We start from the raw sequence: 13,057 nt of genomic DNA, 5'->3' as shown, positions 1-13,057 counted from the left end.
ACCGCGAAGTATGTTATCCATCATGCGCTCGAAAGTTGCGGGCGCATTACAGAGCCCGAATGGCATGACGGTAAATTCATATAGCCCATCAGGGGTGACAAACGCTGTCTTCGGTCGATCGCATTCGGCTATGGGAACCTGCCAGTAGCCAGATCGTAGGTCCAATGACGAGAAGTACTCAGCGCCTTGTAAACAATCGAGTGCATCGTCAATTCGGGGTAAAGGGTAGACGTCCTTCCTTGTGACTTTGTTTAGGCGGCGGTAATCGACACAGAAACGAATAGAACCATCTTTTTTTCGCACTAGCACAACTGGAGAAGACCACGGACTCTGGGATGGTTGAACGACGCCACGCTCGAGCATGTCATTCACTTGGTCGTTGATTATACGACGCTCCGCCGCTGAAACGCGATGTGGGCGTTGTCTGAGGGGAGAGTGGGACCCGGTGTCGATCTGGTGGGAAACACTGTTCGTACGACCCAAGGCGTGTTCCGTACAGTCGAACGAAGAATGGAAAGTATCTAGGAGAGACAGAAGTTGCTCGCGGTGCTCGAGGGAAAGGTTGGCGTCAACGCATGAATCAAAGACTTCGGTAGCCAATCGGGAGCTTTTCGGAAATGGTGTCATGGCGTCGAGCGAAAGGCCAGAAGAGGAGCCAGGCACGTCCAAACACTCAGACATGTCAATAGGTTCGACACAGCCGAGGCACTCGTCGCGAAGCAGAGTCAGCGGGTATTGGAACGGGTTGTCCACTAGCATAATTGTTGTACCAGCGGCTACGTCAAGAACGGCGAATGGAAGTGGTAGAGATTTGCGGAGAAGAAAAACAGATGAAGGCGTGAACAGTACCGAGGCGTCGGGCGCCGATGGACACAACAAAGCGACTGGTGTTGAAGTGCTTGGTGGCAGATCAGTATCGGCGGCGACAATAATCTTTAAGGGGGTGGGAGAGGCGGCAGGCAGAGTGGTGTGAACAACAGACAGAGCAACTTCGGCACGGGCACAGTCAATGACGGCACGGTGGCGGGAGAGAAAGTCCCATCCAAGGATGACATCATGGGAGCAGGAAGGCAGAAGAAGGAACTCAATTGTGTAAACTACGTCCTGAATAACTATCCTAGCGATGCATGCGGCTGAAGGTTCGATGGGCTCCCTGGTGGCAGTACGAAGTACAAGGCCAGAAGTGATGTGGTGACCTTCCTAATCTTACGGCAAGGAGTCTCACGTATGACGGATACTGCAGCGCCCGTGTCGTTGAGTGCGAATGTAGCGGCTCCTTCAACCTGTATTTCTATGTTTTGCGGCGATGGCGGAGGTCTTGGGCATTTCGACAAGCATGCAGCTCTTGCCTCCGAAGCTGCAGCATTTAGTTTCCCTCGTTGGAATGCGGGCGACGACGCATCGGCGATATCGAACGGCGACGCGGTGATGGTGAACGACGGGGGCTGAAGTTCTGACGACCGGTCCAGAAGTTCGGCGATGGGTTCGAATCAGCATGCTGGTGGGATGCAGGTACCTGTGGCTCAACGACGACGTCCTGACGCGGCAGGCGATGGCGACAAAAGCGCGCCACATGTCCCGCGATACCGCACGAGAAGCATATCGGCCGATTCTCCCGCGTGCGCCATGGATTTTGCGGCCGGAACTACTGAGGGGGCATTTGAGGGACAGGGAGAAGCGCTGGGCGCGGTGGCGGCGCCGAGTAGGGGAGTGTCGTTGGTCTAGGACGCGACACGACTTCAGCGTACGTCAAAGGTGCAGCAATCTGAGTTGGTGCAGCAATCTGTTGGACTGGTGGAAGGGCCTCTGCAACCTGCTCGCGTATGGCCTGCTGCACGGCCGAGGACAAAGGTTGGACAGGCTCCTGGGTGAGAGGGAGCAGCGAGAGCTGGCGGGCCACCTCTTCACGAATGAAGGCTGTGATCTGAGGCAGCAGAGACCCGTCATCAGCCTGTCCGTGAGCAGTCACCAAACTGGAAAGGGAGGCCACTTGAGGAATAGTTTGGCGGGCGAGTGCTCGTTGCCGGCGTAATTCATCGAAGCTTTGGTAATATGTGACTACGGCTGCAACGGTGGTAGGATTCTTGGCCATGAGCATCTGAAAAGCGTCGTCATCAATGCCCTTGACGATTTCTTTAATCTTATCTTCCTCAGTCATCGTTCGGCTCACGCGGTTGCAGAGATCTATGACGTCCTCGCTGTAACTAGTGAAAGTCTCGCCCGGCTGTTGCGCTCGGTGGCGAAGGCGCTGTTCAGCACGAAGCTTTCGCACAGCAGGACGGCCAAATACCTCCGCGAATGCAGTCTTAAAGTCATTCCATGTCGCAATGGTTGCTTCATGGTTGCGGAACCAGAGGTGGGCGACACCCGCAAGATAAAAAATAACCTTGGTGAGCTTTGTCCGATCGTCCCATTTGTTGTGGTTGCTCACCCGTTCGTACGACGAAAGCCAGTCGTCGACGTCTGTATCAGCGGTGCCACTGAACACAGCCGGGTCTCGTTCACAAACGGCACCGCAGGTGACTTGCACAGTTGACGAAGTGGGTCGCTCACCGGCGTTGTCTGGCATGGTCGCGGAGGTAGCGGAGGGCAGAGTGCGGCTGCGGAGTTCCAGGGCGAGTTGTTAAGATAGTTAGGATACCCAGCACCTCCACCAAATGATATGGGGTTTATTGGCGTTTGATCCCGTTAGGTCCAGCGCAAAGAGCACCCGAGCCGTTCCAGCCAAACGCCAGCGCGAGGCAAAACCAGCGACACCGATCCTTTTGTCTTTTTCTTCCTCACTTCAGGAGCCATGCGACCACAGTGACGCTTGTGCTAACTTCGTCATTACAAAAGTATTGCTGATCACGGTTGCATTCTAAAATGGCTTTAATTTCGGCTTCTGAGATGTCATTCTCTACCTCTACGTCGAGCTCTTCACACAACTGCAACAGGTTAGCTCTCGTCAAACTCATGAGGTCCATGGTCACTACTTTAGGCTTTGGCTCAGCTATTCACAATACTTGCTGCGAAACCCGCGAAAATTCAATGCAAGTAAAAAACTACCAGTGGTTCAATTCTGTTTTCCCAAGAGAAATTGAAGCCTGGAAAATATAGCAGAAACCAAACGCCTATACACGGAAGTAGCACCAAGTCCCCAAGTTCTGCTCCACCGCATTGAATCAATTGCAAGAAGACATAAATCCTGGGTCGCTTTTAACTGATTACAATCCCGGTAGGTCTCTAAGTCCCAATTACTCCCACACAAGTATGAGGTCTGGCTTTAGTAGCTGGTTCAGATCTATGCTGAAAGCTGCTTTCTGCTTGGATGCGCAACAACCACAGTATCAAAATGGGCAGTTGTACACGCTTCATCGGTTTTTAGAAAGTCTAGGCTAAAAGATCCGATGACTCAAGCGCAAAGCCAGGCACTCACCCTGCACCGTGCAGTCATGATGCACTGCGTTCATCCAGCCGCTCGCGAACCAGTTGGCGATTGGCGTTGGCTGCAGGTTCCATCTTGCCGCTGTCATCCTGTCGCTCGTTAATCAGTTGTTGGTGACTGGCGTCGGCTGCAGCGTCCAGCTCACCACGGCCATACAGTTGGTCGCGAACAAGATGCCGGCAACTGGCGTTGACTGAAAGGTCGATCTCACCGCGGTCATCCAGTTGCTCGCGGCTCGGGGTTAGGTATCATCTCAACGCTGCCATCCAATTTGTTGGGAACGGGTTGTTTAGACTCGGTAGCGTTTAGGCCGGTGATCCTTCAGCCAAAGGGATGAGTACGTCCGGGAGTAAGAGCGAGAGAAAAAAAGGTTTATTCTACATATTTACACTGGCTCCAAATATGGAAGCCCACTCCATGGGGGAGCACTTTTAAAGTCTCAGCTCACTATATGTCTGAGCACATATCAGAGCACGACAGGACACGCCACTGCACTCAGGGTGTCTCCTTATAAAACATCGGTCTTCCCTAGTTGACCCGACTAGGAGAATCAGATGACCTTGATGCGGCTAATCAGACTCGTTCGCTGAACTCCGCTCTAATGTTGCAGCTTCGAAGCAAGGACGAGGCAATCCGGAAACAGGGGTTGACACTTCTTCCACGAAAGTCGGTGACTTGTTTCTTGCCCTCCGACGGTCATCTTGCGAGGGTCGGGAGAATGGCCTTCACGCTAATCCCCGCTTCTAGCGAAGGGTGGCGGTTGTGGTCGGTCGCTTCAAAGTGAGCTTCTTTGTCCAAACCTCACTGCCGGTGTCTGGCCGCGTCGCCAGGTAGGCGGCCGCTGATGAAGGGGGTGGAATCGGGGGAAGCACCCAAGGAATGCGCACTGCTGAGTTGGGGCGCGTGTTTGCCCGTCTCGTCGGTGTCTGGCACTGTCGCCGTCTGAGCGACGCTCATGAAAGGGCCTGCCTCGGTGGGAAACAATCAAAGAATGCGCCCGGCCGGTTCGGGACGCCACACCACCTAAAGAGTATATATATTACACCGGTCTTAAAACACAGCAAAGCTGGCCGTTTGATTGTGTCTCTTGGTTGTAACTAGGCTGAACTTGGCTAGTCGAGGTTTAAACTTGGTTGTAGGTAGGCCTATATTCGTGTACGTTATCTGTGCTAGTACTAGAAATGCAGCGGTAGTGCTTGAAAGGTGACCGGTGTTTGCGCGACGGTGCGGGGGAGCATGACGTCATACCGGCTGTGGCGGCGGCGATAGCGTGGCGGTGGCGTGATGGCGCAGGGCACCTTTCCAGTACTACCGCAGCCTTTCCAGTACTAGCAAAGAAGACGTACACGAGTGTAGCTCTAGCTACAACCAAGTTTAAGCCTCAGCATAGCCAAGTTCAACTAAGCTACAACCAAGAGACGCAATCAATCGGCCAGCTTCGCTGTCTCTTGAGCTTTGCGTGGCCTAGTGGAAGCTTTCGCCTTTTTTTTTGCGTGTGTGTGAGGTCGCAGACATATGTATTCCTTATTTATTTAGCTTAAAAGCAGCGATTATAGTATTACTGAGGCTGCTCTCGCGATCACTAAACAGCAAGTAACTGTTGGTATACGCTTGTCTGCTTGCGACGAAGCTCTATGACAACATTGCGACGCAGAGAGAGCAAGCTATTTTTCAGTGTTCGACACAAGGTTGAAAATTCTCTGTGGTCCAGTGCAATAATTTTTGGCTCACTTTTTTGCAGGAGCGTCGTTCAGCCCGACAATATTTTCTTGTTATACAGGGTGGTTCAGCGAACACTTTCAAAAATTCTTAAAGGTTGCCTGTGGCTGATAGCACAATTCTAGTTACTGAGCTGGTCTACTCTAAGAGGCGGACATTACTTGCACAAGAAATTGAAAAGCATAATCGAATAATTCACAAAAACTGACTAATTAAGTTTTGAACTCATTACCTAATGGCCCATATTGCAATTTACAAATTGTGGCCGTGGATTTCGCAAGGCTGGATCTACTTGGAACGAATTCTTGGGATGACACCAGTTTCGAGATAATAATTCCCGAACTTTGCGGAGAAATGCATTGGCGTTCCAGTTAGGTTCTTAACAAAACATCACTATATGCATTGAAGCACAAAATTAACTAGAACGCCAATGCATTTCTCCGCAAAGTTCGGGAATTAATATCTCGAAATTGGTGCCATCCTGACAATTAACTATAAGTGGATGCGCCTTGCGAACTCCACGGCTACAATTTGTAAATTGGAATATCGGCCATCAGGTAATTAGTTAAAAACTTAATGAGTAATTTTTTTAATTAGTCGATTATGCATTTCAATTTTTTGTGGATGTAATGTCCGCCTCTTCGAGTAGACTAGCTCATTAACTAGAATTGGGCTATCTGCCACAGGCAACCTTAAATAAATTTTGAAAGTGTTCGCTGAAACATCCTGTATAGAAAAAGTGCTTGAGGGCCCCTTTAGAGCGCGCCGCTTTTCAGTGTAGTTAGATGTACCGCGAAATGGCCACACTTAAAGCTGGCATTTTTTTTTTGCAGCTACGAAGTCCCATCACCAACGCATCCGCCGAGAAGAAATCCTTCAGGAGAGCAGTATTTGTCATCAGCTTTGGAATCGGGGCGGTCTTGATTGCCACCGTCGCTGCCACGCTATTCCTTTTGACTTGGGGTCAATCTACCCAACGCCGCGGAGATCTATGCGTTACCGGAGATTGCCAATTACATGCAGCTCTTCTGGCTAACGCACTGGCTCACAACATCGACGCCTGCGAAGACTTCTACGCTCACGTGTGTTCCAAATGGTCACCATCAGGCGAGAGGAGGCAGTTACGGGACTTTGACAGGTCCGTCATGGAAGACATGGTGTTTTCTTGGCTATTCCGGATGAAAAAGACCCTGCGGAAAGGCGCTCTCGCATTCCCCATTGGTCGAAAGGCCTTGTTCATGCACGAGTCCTGTATGGCCAATAGTTCCGTATATGGTTCCGGGCTAAAGGCATTTCGTAATTTCATAAAAATTCTCGATCTGTCCTGGCCAGAACCAGTGAAGTGGCACGTTGACGCTTTACGCGTGCTCATCACGATGGCTTACAACTGGCACATCGAGTTCTGGTTCTCCGTGCGAATCATGAATTTGTACAACGGAACAACATACAAAAGGCGCATCGTAATCACACCCGCTCCAATCCTGCCCTTCTACCTACAACACCACCGCACCGTAGACGTGTGCGGTGGATATGTCGCCTACTGGAGCCAGTTTTACCAGCTATTCACCAACAGTAGCCCCGTAGACGGCGAGCGGCAAGCCACAGAAGCAGGCCGCTTAGAAGGCGATATCCTCGAAGCCCTCAACGACGCGCTTCACGTGTCGCCCATAGAGGTTGCGACGTTCCCCATCAGCGAAATAGAAGTGTACACACCGAGCATAGCTTCGGCCCGGTGGATGCAATGTCTGCAGGACGTCACCAAGCTAGACCCCTCGCTGAAGAACCAGGATAAAGTGGTCGTCCGCAATGTGAAATTTCTCATTGTTGTTGGCGAGATTTTCGGTAACTACACAAACCAGCAAATTCTTCAGTTCCTGGCATGGCAATTCGTCGAGCACTATGGCCCGGTTGCCGACATCCGTCTACTTTTGGCGAGGTACGGAGACCAGACCACAGCGGATAACCTCAGACCCGCTGATTGTGGCTTCTACGTAGAGGTAGCCTACAAACTGATGTTGCTCGCAATGCAGTTTACGCTTAGGATTTCGGAGGATGACCAGAAGCAGATTAACCGAGGCTTCGACCGCATGCGGCGTAATGCCATTCGCTTGGCTAAAGCGGCTGTCTGGCTAGACTCGGAGAGCAAAGACTCCGTGGTGGCAAAGCTTGAGGCGCTTAAATTGGCGGTGTGGCCTCCATCCACGTTCCTTTCCAACGAGAGCCTGGAAGAGATATACCAGAGGTATCCCGAACGCGAGAAAACGTTCGGCAACTACTGGATCAAGTCTATTCGAAGTCTGCGCACCACCGAGATGGATTCCCTCTATAAATATGTGCTCACAATACCGCCTAACTATGCACAGCCTTATTTTGTATATGATTACTTGTTTAACACCGTTCGCGTGGCCATTGCTGCCATTGACCGCCCACTCTACTACAGCGAGGGCACAAGCGCCATGTTCTACGGTGGCCTTGGTTTCTCCCTTGCCTTAGAAATTGTGAAAGCAATCGACCGAGAGGGCCTCCACTGGCGACCAGGTGGAGCCGTGGTCCCCTCAATCATCAGCCAACAATCAAAGAATGTGTTTGAGGTAAGAGAGAACTGCCTTAAACACAGTGAAGAAGGCAAATATGGCTTGTTTCCCGAGATCCCGGCTCTGCAAGTTGCTTACTCCGCCTTTCTTGATACCACAAAGGAAGGCGAGAGAGACCCTCCGATAAGCTACAACTTCACGCAAACGCAGGTGTTTTTTCTCACCCTATGCTACATGACCTGCAGCCAAAAAGGAGTTATTAATCCCTTCTCGGCCAATTGTAACAAGGTTGCCCGAAACTCTGTTGGCTTCGCGAACGCCTTTGGTTGCCCGCCGGGTTCCAAGATGAACCCCGTGCAGAAGTGCACATTTTTTGGGTAATTCAATCTAGCTGTAATAAAATGTGCCATTTTCGATCGCTTCTAAAGAGTGCAGTGAGCCGCTGCCTTACGGCAGTATTCGTAAGAGTGCAATATTCAACTCGCTGCTTAACGCTGCTCTAATTTTGTTTTGTTGGCGCTTTTTATTTCTGCTCTCCTCGAGCTGTTGCGGCCTTTCGGAATAGAAGCTGAACAACACTCTTAAGCAAGGAGGTTAAACGCTTTGGAAACGCACGCTGTATGAGTTGTGCAATATGCTTACCTGTGGAGTGCTTTAATTGGAATTGTTTCTTCTTAACACGAAAGTGTTTTACGGCCTGGTTTCACGACTGATTTCCGGCAACCGAGGAAACGGATATGACGTCCGCCATCTCGAAGCGGTGAGGCAAAGTACTTCATCGTTACACTAACGAGCGCCAGGATGGAGTGCTTCGGTAGTCACAGCGCAGCGGAGACTATAGCGCGCTGAAGCCATAGAATAAAGAACTAAGTGTAAACGGCTTGGTGACTTTGTAAACTCGTCATTTTCAATGAGGTACCTGCGTAATAAATATTAACTATTATAAAAAGTGTCCTACGGCTGGATTCGAACCCAGGACCTGTAGTACAGAAGCCCAACATTGAAACAATAACGCCGAAACCATAACGCCACGGACGGTTTTTTTATTGTGACATTGAACAGCTCCACTACACAAAAACATACATTCGAGGGAAACGACTCCCGGAACTGGCTTAGCGCTATCCCGTTAATATTCGAGCATGTTTAACAATGCTTCAACTGTTGGGAGCCATTCAGGTTCTGGGGTTTGAAACTGGTACACAGTAATAATTCTAATTATGCTTTCCTTGAAATATAGCCTTATCGGTTTCGCGTCTATTTATTATTTATTTATTTACAATACTGCCGCTCTCGATCGAGAGCATAACAGGTGGGCATATTGAGGGTACATTGTAGAGTAAAAGTGAGACGAAAGAGAAAAAAAAATGTATCTATACATATATATGCCTAGGAATGTACAATTGCGACATACATATTTACTCGTGTGATTTGCAACAATGTATACAGCAACATACAAGACGGAAAAAGTTTCACTGAGTAGTACGTATACACTTAATTTCAACATGAAACAAGAACGCGTACCAAAAAAATTAACACGCAGAAAAGAAAGAAAGGCAATCAAGTGATTAAAATATCTATATATATCCTTTACGATGAGACAGTCAGCCTGTTCAATTGCTAAACATGCTGTTTTTCAATTTAAAGTTAGTGCCTCTATTTTGGTGCGGAACTCAGAGAGAGTGTTAGTGCTTGTTATATTGCGATCTAATTGGTTCCATTTTCGTATTGTAGACGGGAAAAATGAGTGTTTAAATGCGTCGACCTTGTGAGAATATTCCACCAATGTATGCAGATGCTTATGTCGGCTTTCACGTGACTGTGAATAAGAGACATATTTGGAATGATCAATTTTATAAGTATTATGAAGAATTTGAAAAAGAAATATTAATTGGGACTGTATCGCTCTAGCTTCTAATGTCTGAAGGCCAGAGGCAACCAACAGGTTAGTAGGGGAATCCGTACGTTTATATTTGTTGTGAATAAACCTCACAGCCTTACGTTGGACAGTTTCTAGTTTTTTAATGTTAGTCTTCGAATGCGGAAACCATACTGTATTAGCATACTCTAAAATAGGTCTCACGAAGGTCGTGTAGGCTAGGAGTTTGGTGGACGGAGGTGATAGTTTTAGGCATCGTTTAAGGTAGAACAGTTTGCGCAGCGCTTTGGTAGTGATGCTTGTTATGTGAGTGTCCCATTTCAGATCAGATGTTAATGTAATACCTAGATATTTGTGTTCCATTACTTTTGCAAGGGGTTGGTTATTAATGAGGTACGTGTAGCAAGAGGGTTCTTTCTTTCTTGAGACGGTCATGGTCACGGATTTTTTTTCGTTTACTGACATCTGCCAATTATTGCACCAATCTGCCAGCATACTAAGAGATCTGTTAAGTAGGAGGTGATCATTGTGACTGTTAATTTCTCTGTAAATAATGCAGTCGTCAGCAAATAACTTTATACTGCACTCTATCTTACTGGTCATGTCATTAATAAATATTAAGAATAAGACTGGCCCAAGCACAGATCCCTGCGGAACTCCGGATGTTACTGGTACATTTTCAGATGGCATGTTTTCTATTACTACGAATTGGGATCTGTCTAATAAAAAGTCTTTAATCCAGGTGGTTATTGCCCCTTTTCCAAGCACGGTTTCTAGTTTCGCTATTAGTTTTATGTGGCAGACAGAATCAAATGCTTTAGCTAGGTCAAGTAATATCAAATCAATTTGACTGTGGTTATTGATAGCACACGCAAGGTCATGAACTACTTCAGTGAGCTGAGTAATGGTTGACAAACCGCTACGAAAACCGTGTTGATTAGGTGATAAGTAGTTTATTCTCTCTAGGAAATTAGTGATATGTTTCAGAATTATATGCTCGAGCAACTTACAGGATGTACTTGTTAATGATATTGGCCTGAAATTAGACGGCGTGTCTGTGTCTCCTGATTTGTGGATTGGAATTACTTTAGAGACTTTCCAATCGTCTGGTAATTTGGAAGTTAAAATTGATTTGCGAAAGATCAGGCCGAGGTACGCGCTACATAATTCTGCATATCTTTTGAGAAAAATATTAGGAATGTCATCAGGGCCATTAGCCTTTTTGGGATCTAGATTTAGTAGGAGGTTAAAAATTCCGGCATCAGTGATGTCTATGGGATCAATACTCGCATTAGTAGTCGTTCCTAGCGGAGGTAGCAAGCCGTTATCTTCCTTAAACACTGAATGAAAAAAATTGTTAAATTCATTTGCTCTAGCGGTGCTTTCTTCTGGCGAGGGCGTGGACGCAGAGGAAGAGCTCACACGAAAATATCTCCAGAATCTTTGCGGATTACTTGTAAGAAGGTTCGGAAGGGTTTCCTTGAAGTACTGTTGTTTCGCTTGTCTTTTCTTTTCTTTGAAGTCTGCAACAGCGGCAGCTAGCTTTGAATTTTTACTTGGGTCACTAGCACTGTTTTTAATTGTACGGCGTAGCCGTTTATCTCGTCGTTTTGCGTGGATGACTTCTCGAGTTATCCATGGGTTGTCTGACCGGGGTCGTTTACGCTTAAGAGGTATAAAGTTACTCATGCAATGAAGAACAATGCTTTTAAAATAGAGCCATAGCGTGTTAACAGTTGTAGATGTTTCCAAAGCCATTTCAGAAAACGATTGCAACTCATGCACAAGATAAGTAGATATGCTACCGCAGAACTGATAGTTGGGCGAGTTGGTACGAATTCATAGTGAAATCTTTTGACGCACACAATTGACACGGACACAGTGAAGGGGAGACACACGAGCGCTTACTCACAACTGTTTATTTTCGGAAAGATACAAAACATATATACCCCAGCTATCTGCACTGAGCATGTGCAACAAGAGTCGTCAGTGTAAACAGAAAAGATTAAAAAGGTTTCAGTGTAAAGTCGTCAGTGTAAACAGAAAAGATTAAAAAGGTTTACCCAGTGTTCAAATATGTAAATTCTCTGTCAGAAATTGCAACCGATGCTTCACTTATGCATTTATCAGCACGCTTCATGATATGGAACGCTTCTGTTATTTCACGTGTTAGTTTGTTTTTATCTGAAAACAAAATGTCAGTGTCAGTAAATACCGGATCACAATGACATAGATTACAGTGGTTTGATAAATGTGAATGATTTTCTTTACCGAGAGAACGTTCATGTTCTTTTAGACGGGTGTTTATGCACCGACCGGTTTGTCCTATGTACATCTGGCCACAGGTCAACGGAAGCCGGTACACAACACCTATTCTGCATTTTATGAATTTTTTATCTTCTTTAAGACCGCAGCTGCATTTCTTTACCTTATTATCAAACTTTTTGAGATAGCTTGGCACAGTTTTTGCACCTTGTTAGGTGCACTGAAAACCACTTCAACACCATACCGGCTGGCTACATTCTTTAGCCCATGGGAGAAATAATGGACGTAAGGTACAACCGCAAGGCGCTTTCTGTTTGTGCTAAACCTGTTCCTAGGATCGGTGGGTTGTACACCTTTTACTATTTTAATTACTTTTTTGGCCGCTCTGACTATAATGTGTTCCGGGAATCCCGCTGAAGCTAGCCTTGTTACCTGATTAGCAAAGCTTTCTTTTATTCGGTGGCAACAAGATTTTTCTAAAGCGCCCCGAAGGCAAGACACCGCAATTCCGCTTTTTACAATCTTCGAATGTCCTGATTTGTACTGTAATATGGGCTTTTTTGATCTAGGGCTGTATAACCAGCATGTGTGGTCGGGTAGCAATCGCAGAGACACATCTAGATACTGTAGTTCGTTTTCTTTAGCAATCTCATGGGTAAAATTAAGGCCAAGCCCGCATTCATGGAACACCTTTAGTACATTATCTACATTGCAGCCATGTTCATTCCCATCAAATATAACCAAAAAATCATCAACAAAACGGAAAATTTTTGCCAAGCTTCCTAAAGCGCTGTGAATACTTTGGTCAACACGAGCTAGAAAAATGTCGCTTAGTAGTGGGGCTACCTTGGAGCCTATACATATACCAGATTTTTGCACATATATTGCTTCATTCCAACCGACAAAAGTGGAGCTAAGATAAAAGAACAGTACTTCCATAAAGCTTTCCACGGGTACTCCACAGTCATTTCTGAATTTTACTTCATCATTATCTTCGCAAATACATAGTTTGACATTTTTTAACAACTCTGTGTGGGGAATCGAGTAAAATAAATCTTGGACGTCTACGCTGAAGGCGTTACATCCCTTTGTTTTGTTTTCCCTCAAATAGCGTAAAACTGCCTCAGAATTGCAGATTGCTAACGGATCTGGGATTCTTAACGAGGAAAGCTGTTTTTGGATAAACGATGCTACCTGCTGCTGCCAAGTGCTTCTTTCTGTTACAATGGCTCTGAA

General features: G+C 46.9%; 1 protein-coding gene across 1 annotated transcript; it reads left to right on the top strand.

The window, feature by feature from the left end:
* The first annotated feature begins 6,522 nt into the window (after positions 1-6,522).
* Positions 6,523-8,061, top strand: LOC119462468 (membrane metallo-endopeptidase-like 1). Its single transcript, XM_037723816.1, has one exon. It carries the CDS (start codon positions 6,523-6,525, stop codon positions 8,059-8,061), a length of 1,539 nt encoding a protein of 512 aa, XP_037579744.1.
* Positions 8,062-13,057: the final 4,996 nt, after the last annotated feature.

The sequence above is a fragment of the Dermacentor silvarum genome, chromosome 8 (genome assembly GCF_013339745.2).
Source record: "Dermacentor silvarum isolate Dsil-2018 chromosome 8, BIME_Dsil_1.4, whole genome shotgun sequence".
In the NCBI taxonomy this organism is placed as follows: Eukaryota; Metazoa; Arthropoda; class Arachnida; order Ixodida; family Ixodidae; genus Dermacentor; species Dermacentor silvarum.
Note: the sequence above shows the minus strand (reverse complement) of the source record. Positions and strands in the feature narration are given on the sequence as shown.

Coding starts and splice junctions, on each gene's coding strand:
- LOC119462468 (XM_037723816.1), top strand. CDS start 6,523: ATGGCTTACAACTGGCACATCGAGTTCTGGTTCTCCGTGCGAATCATG.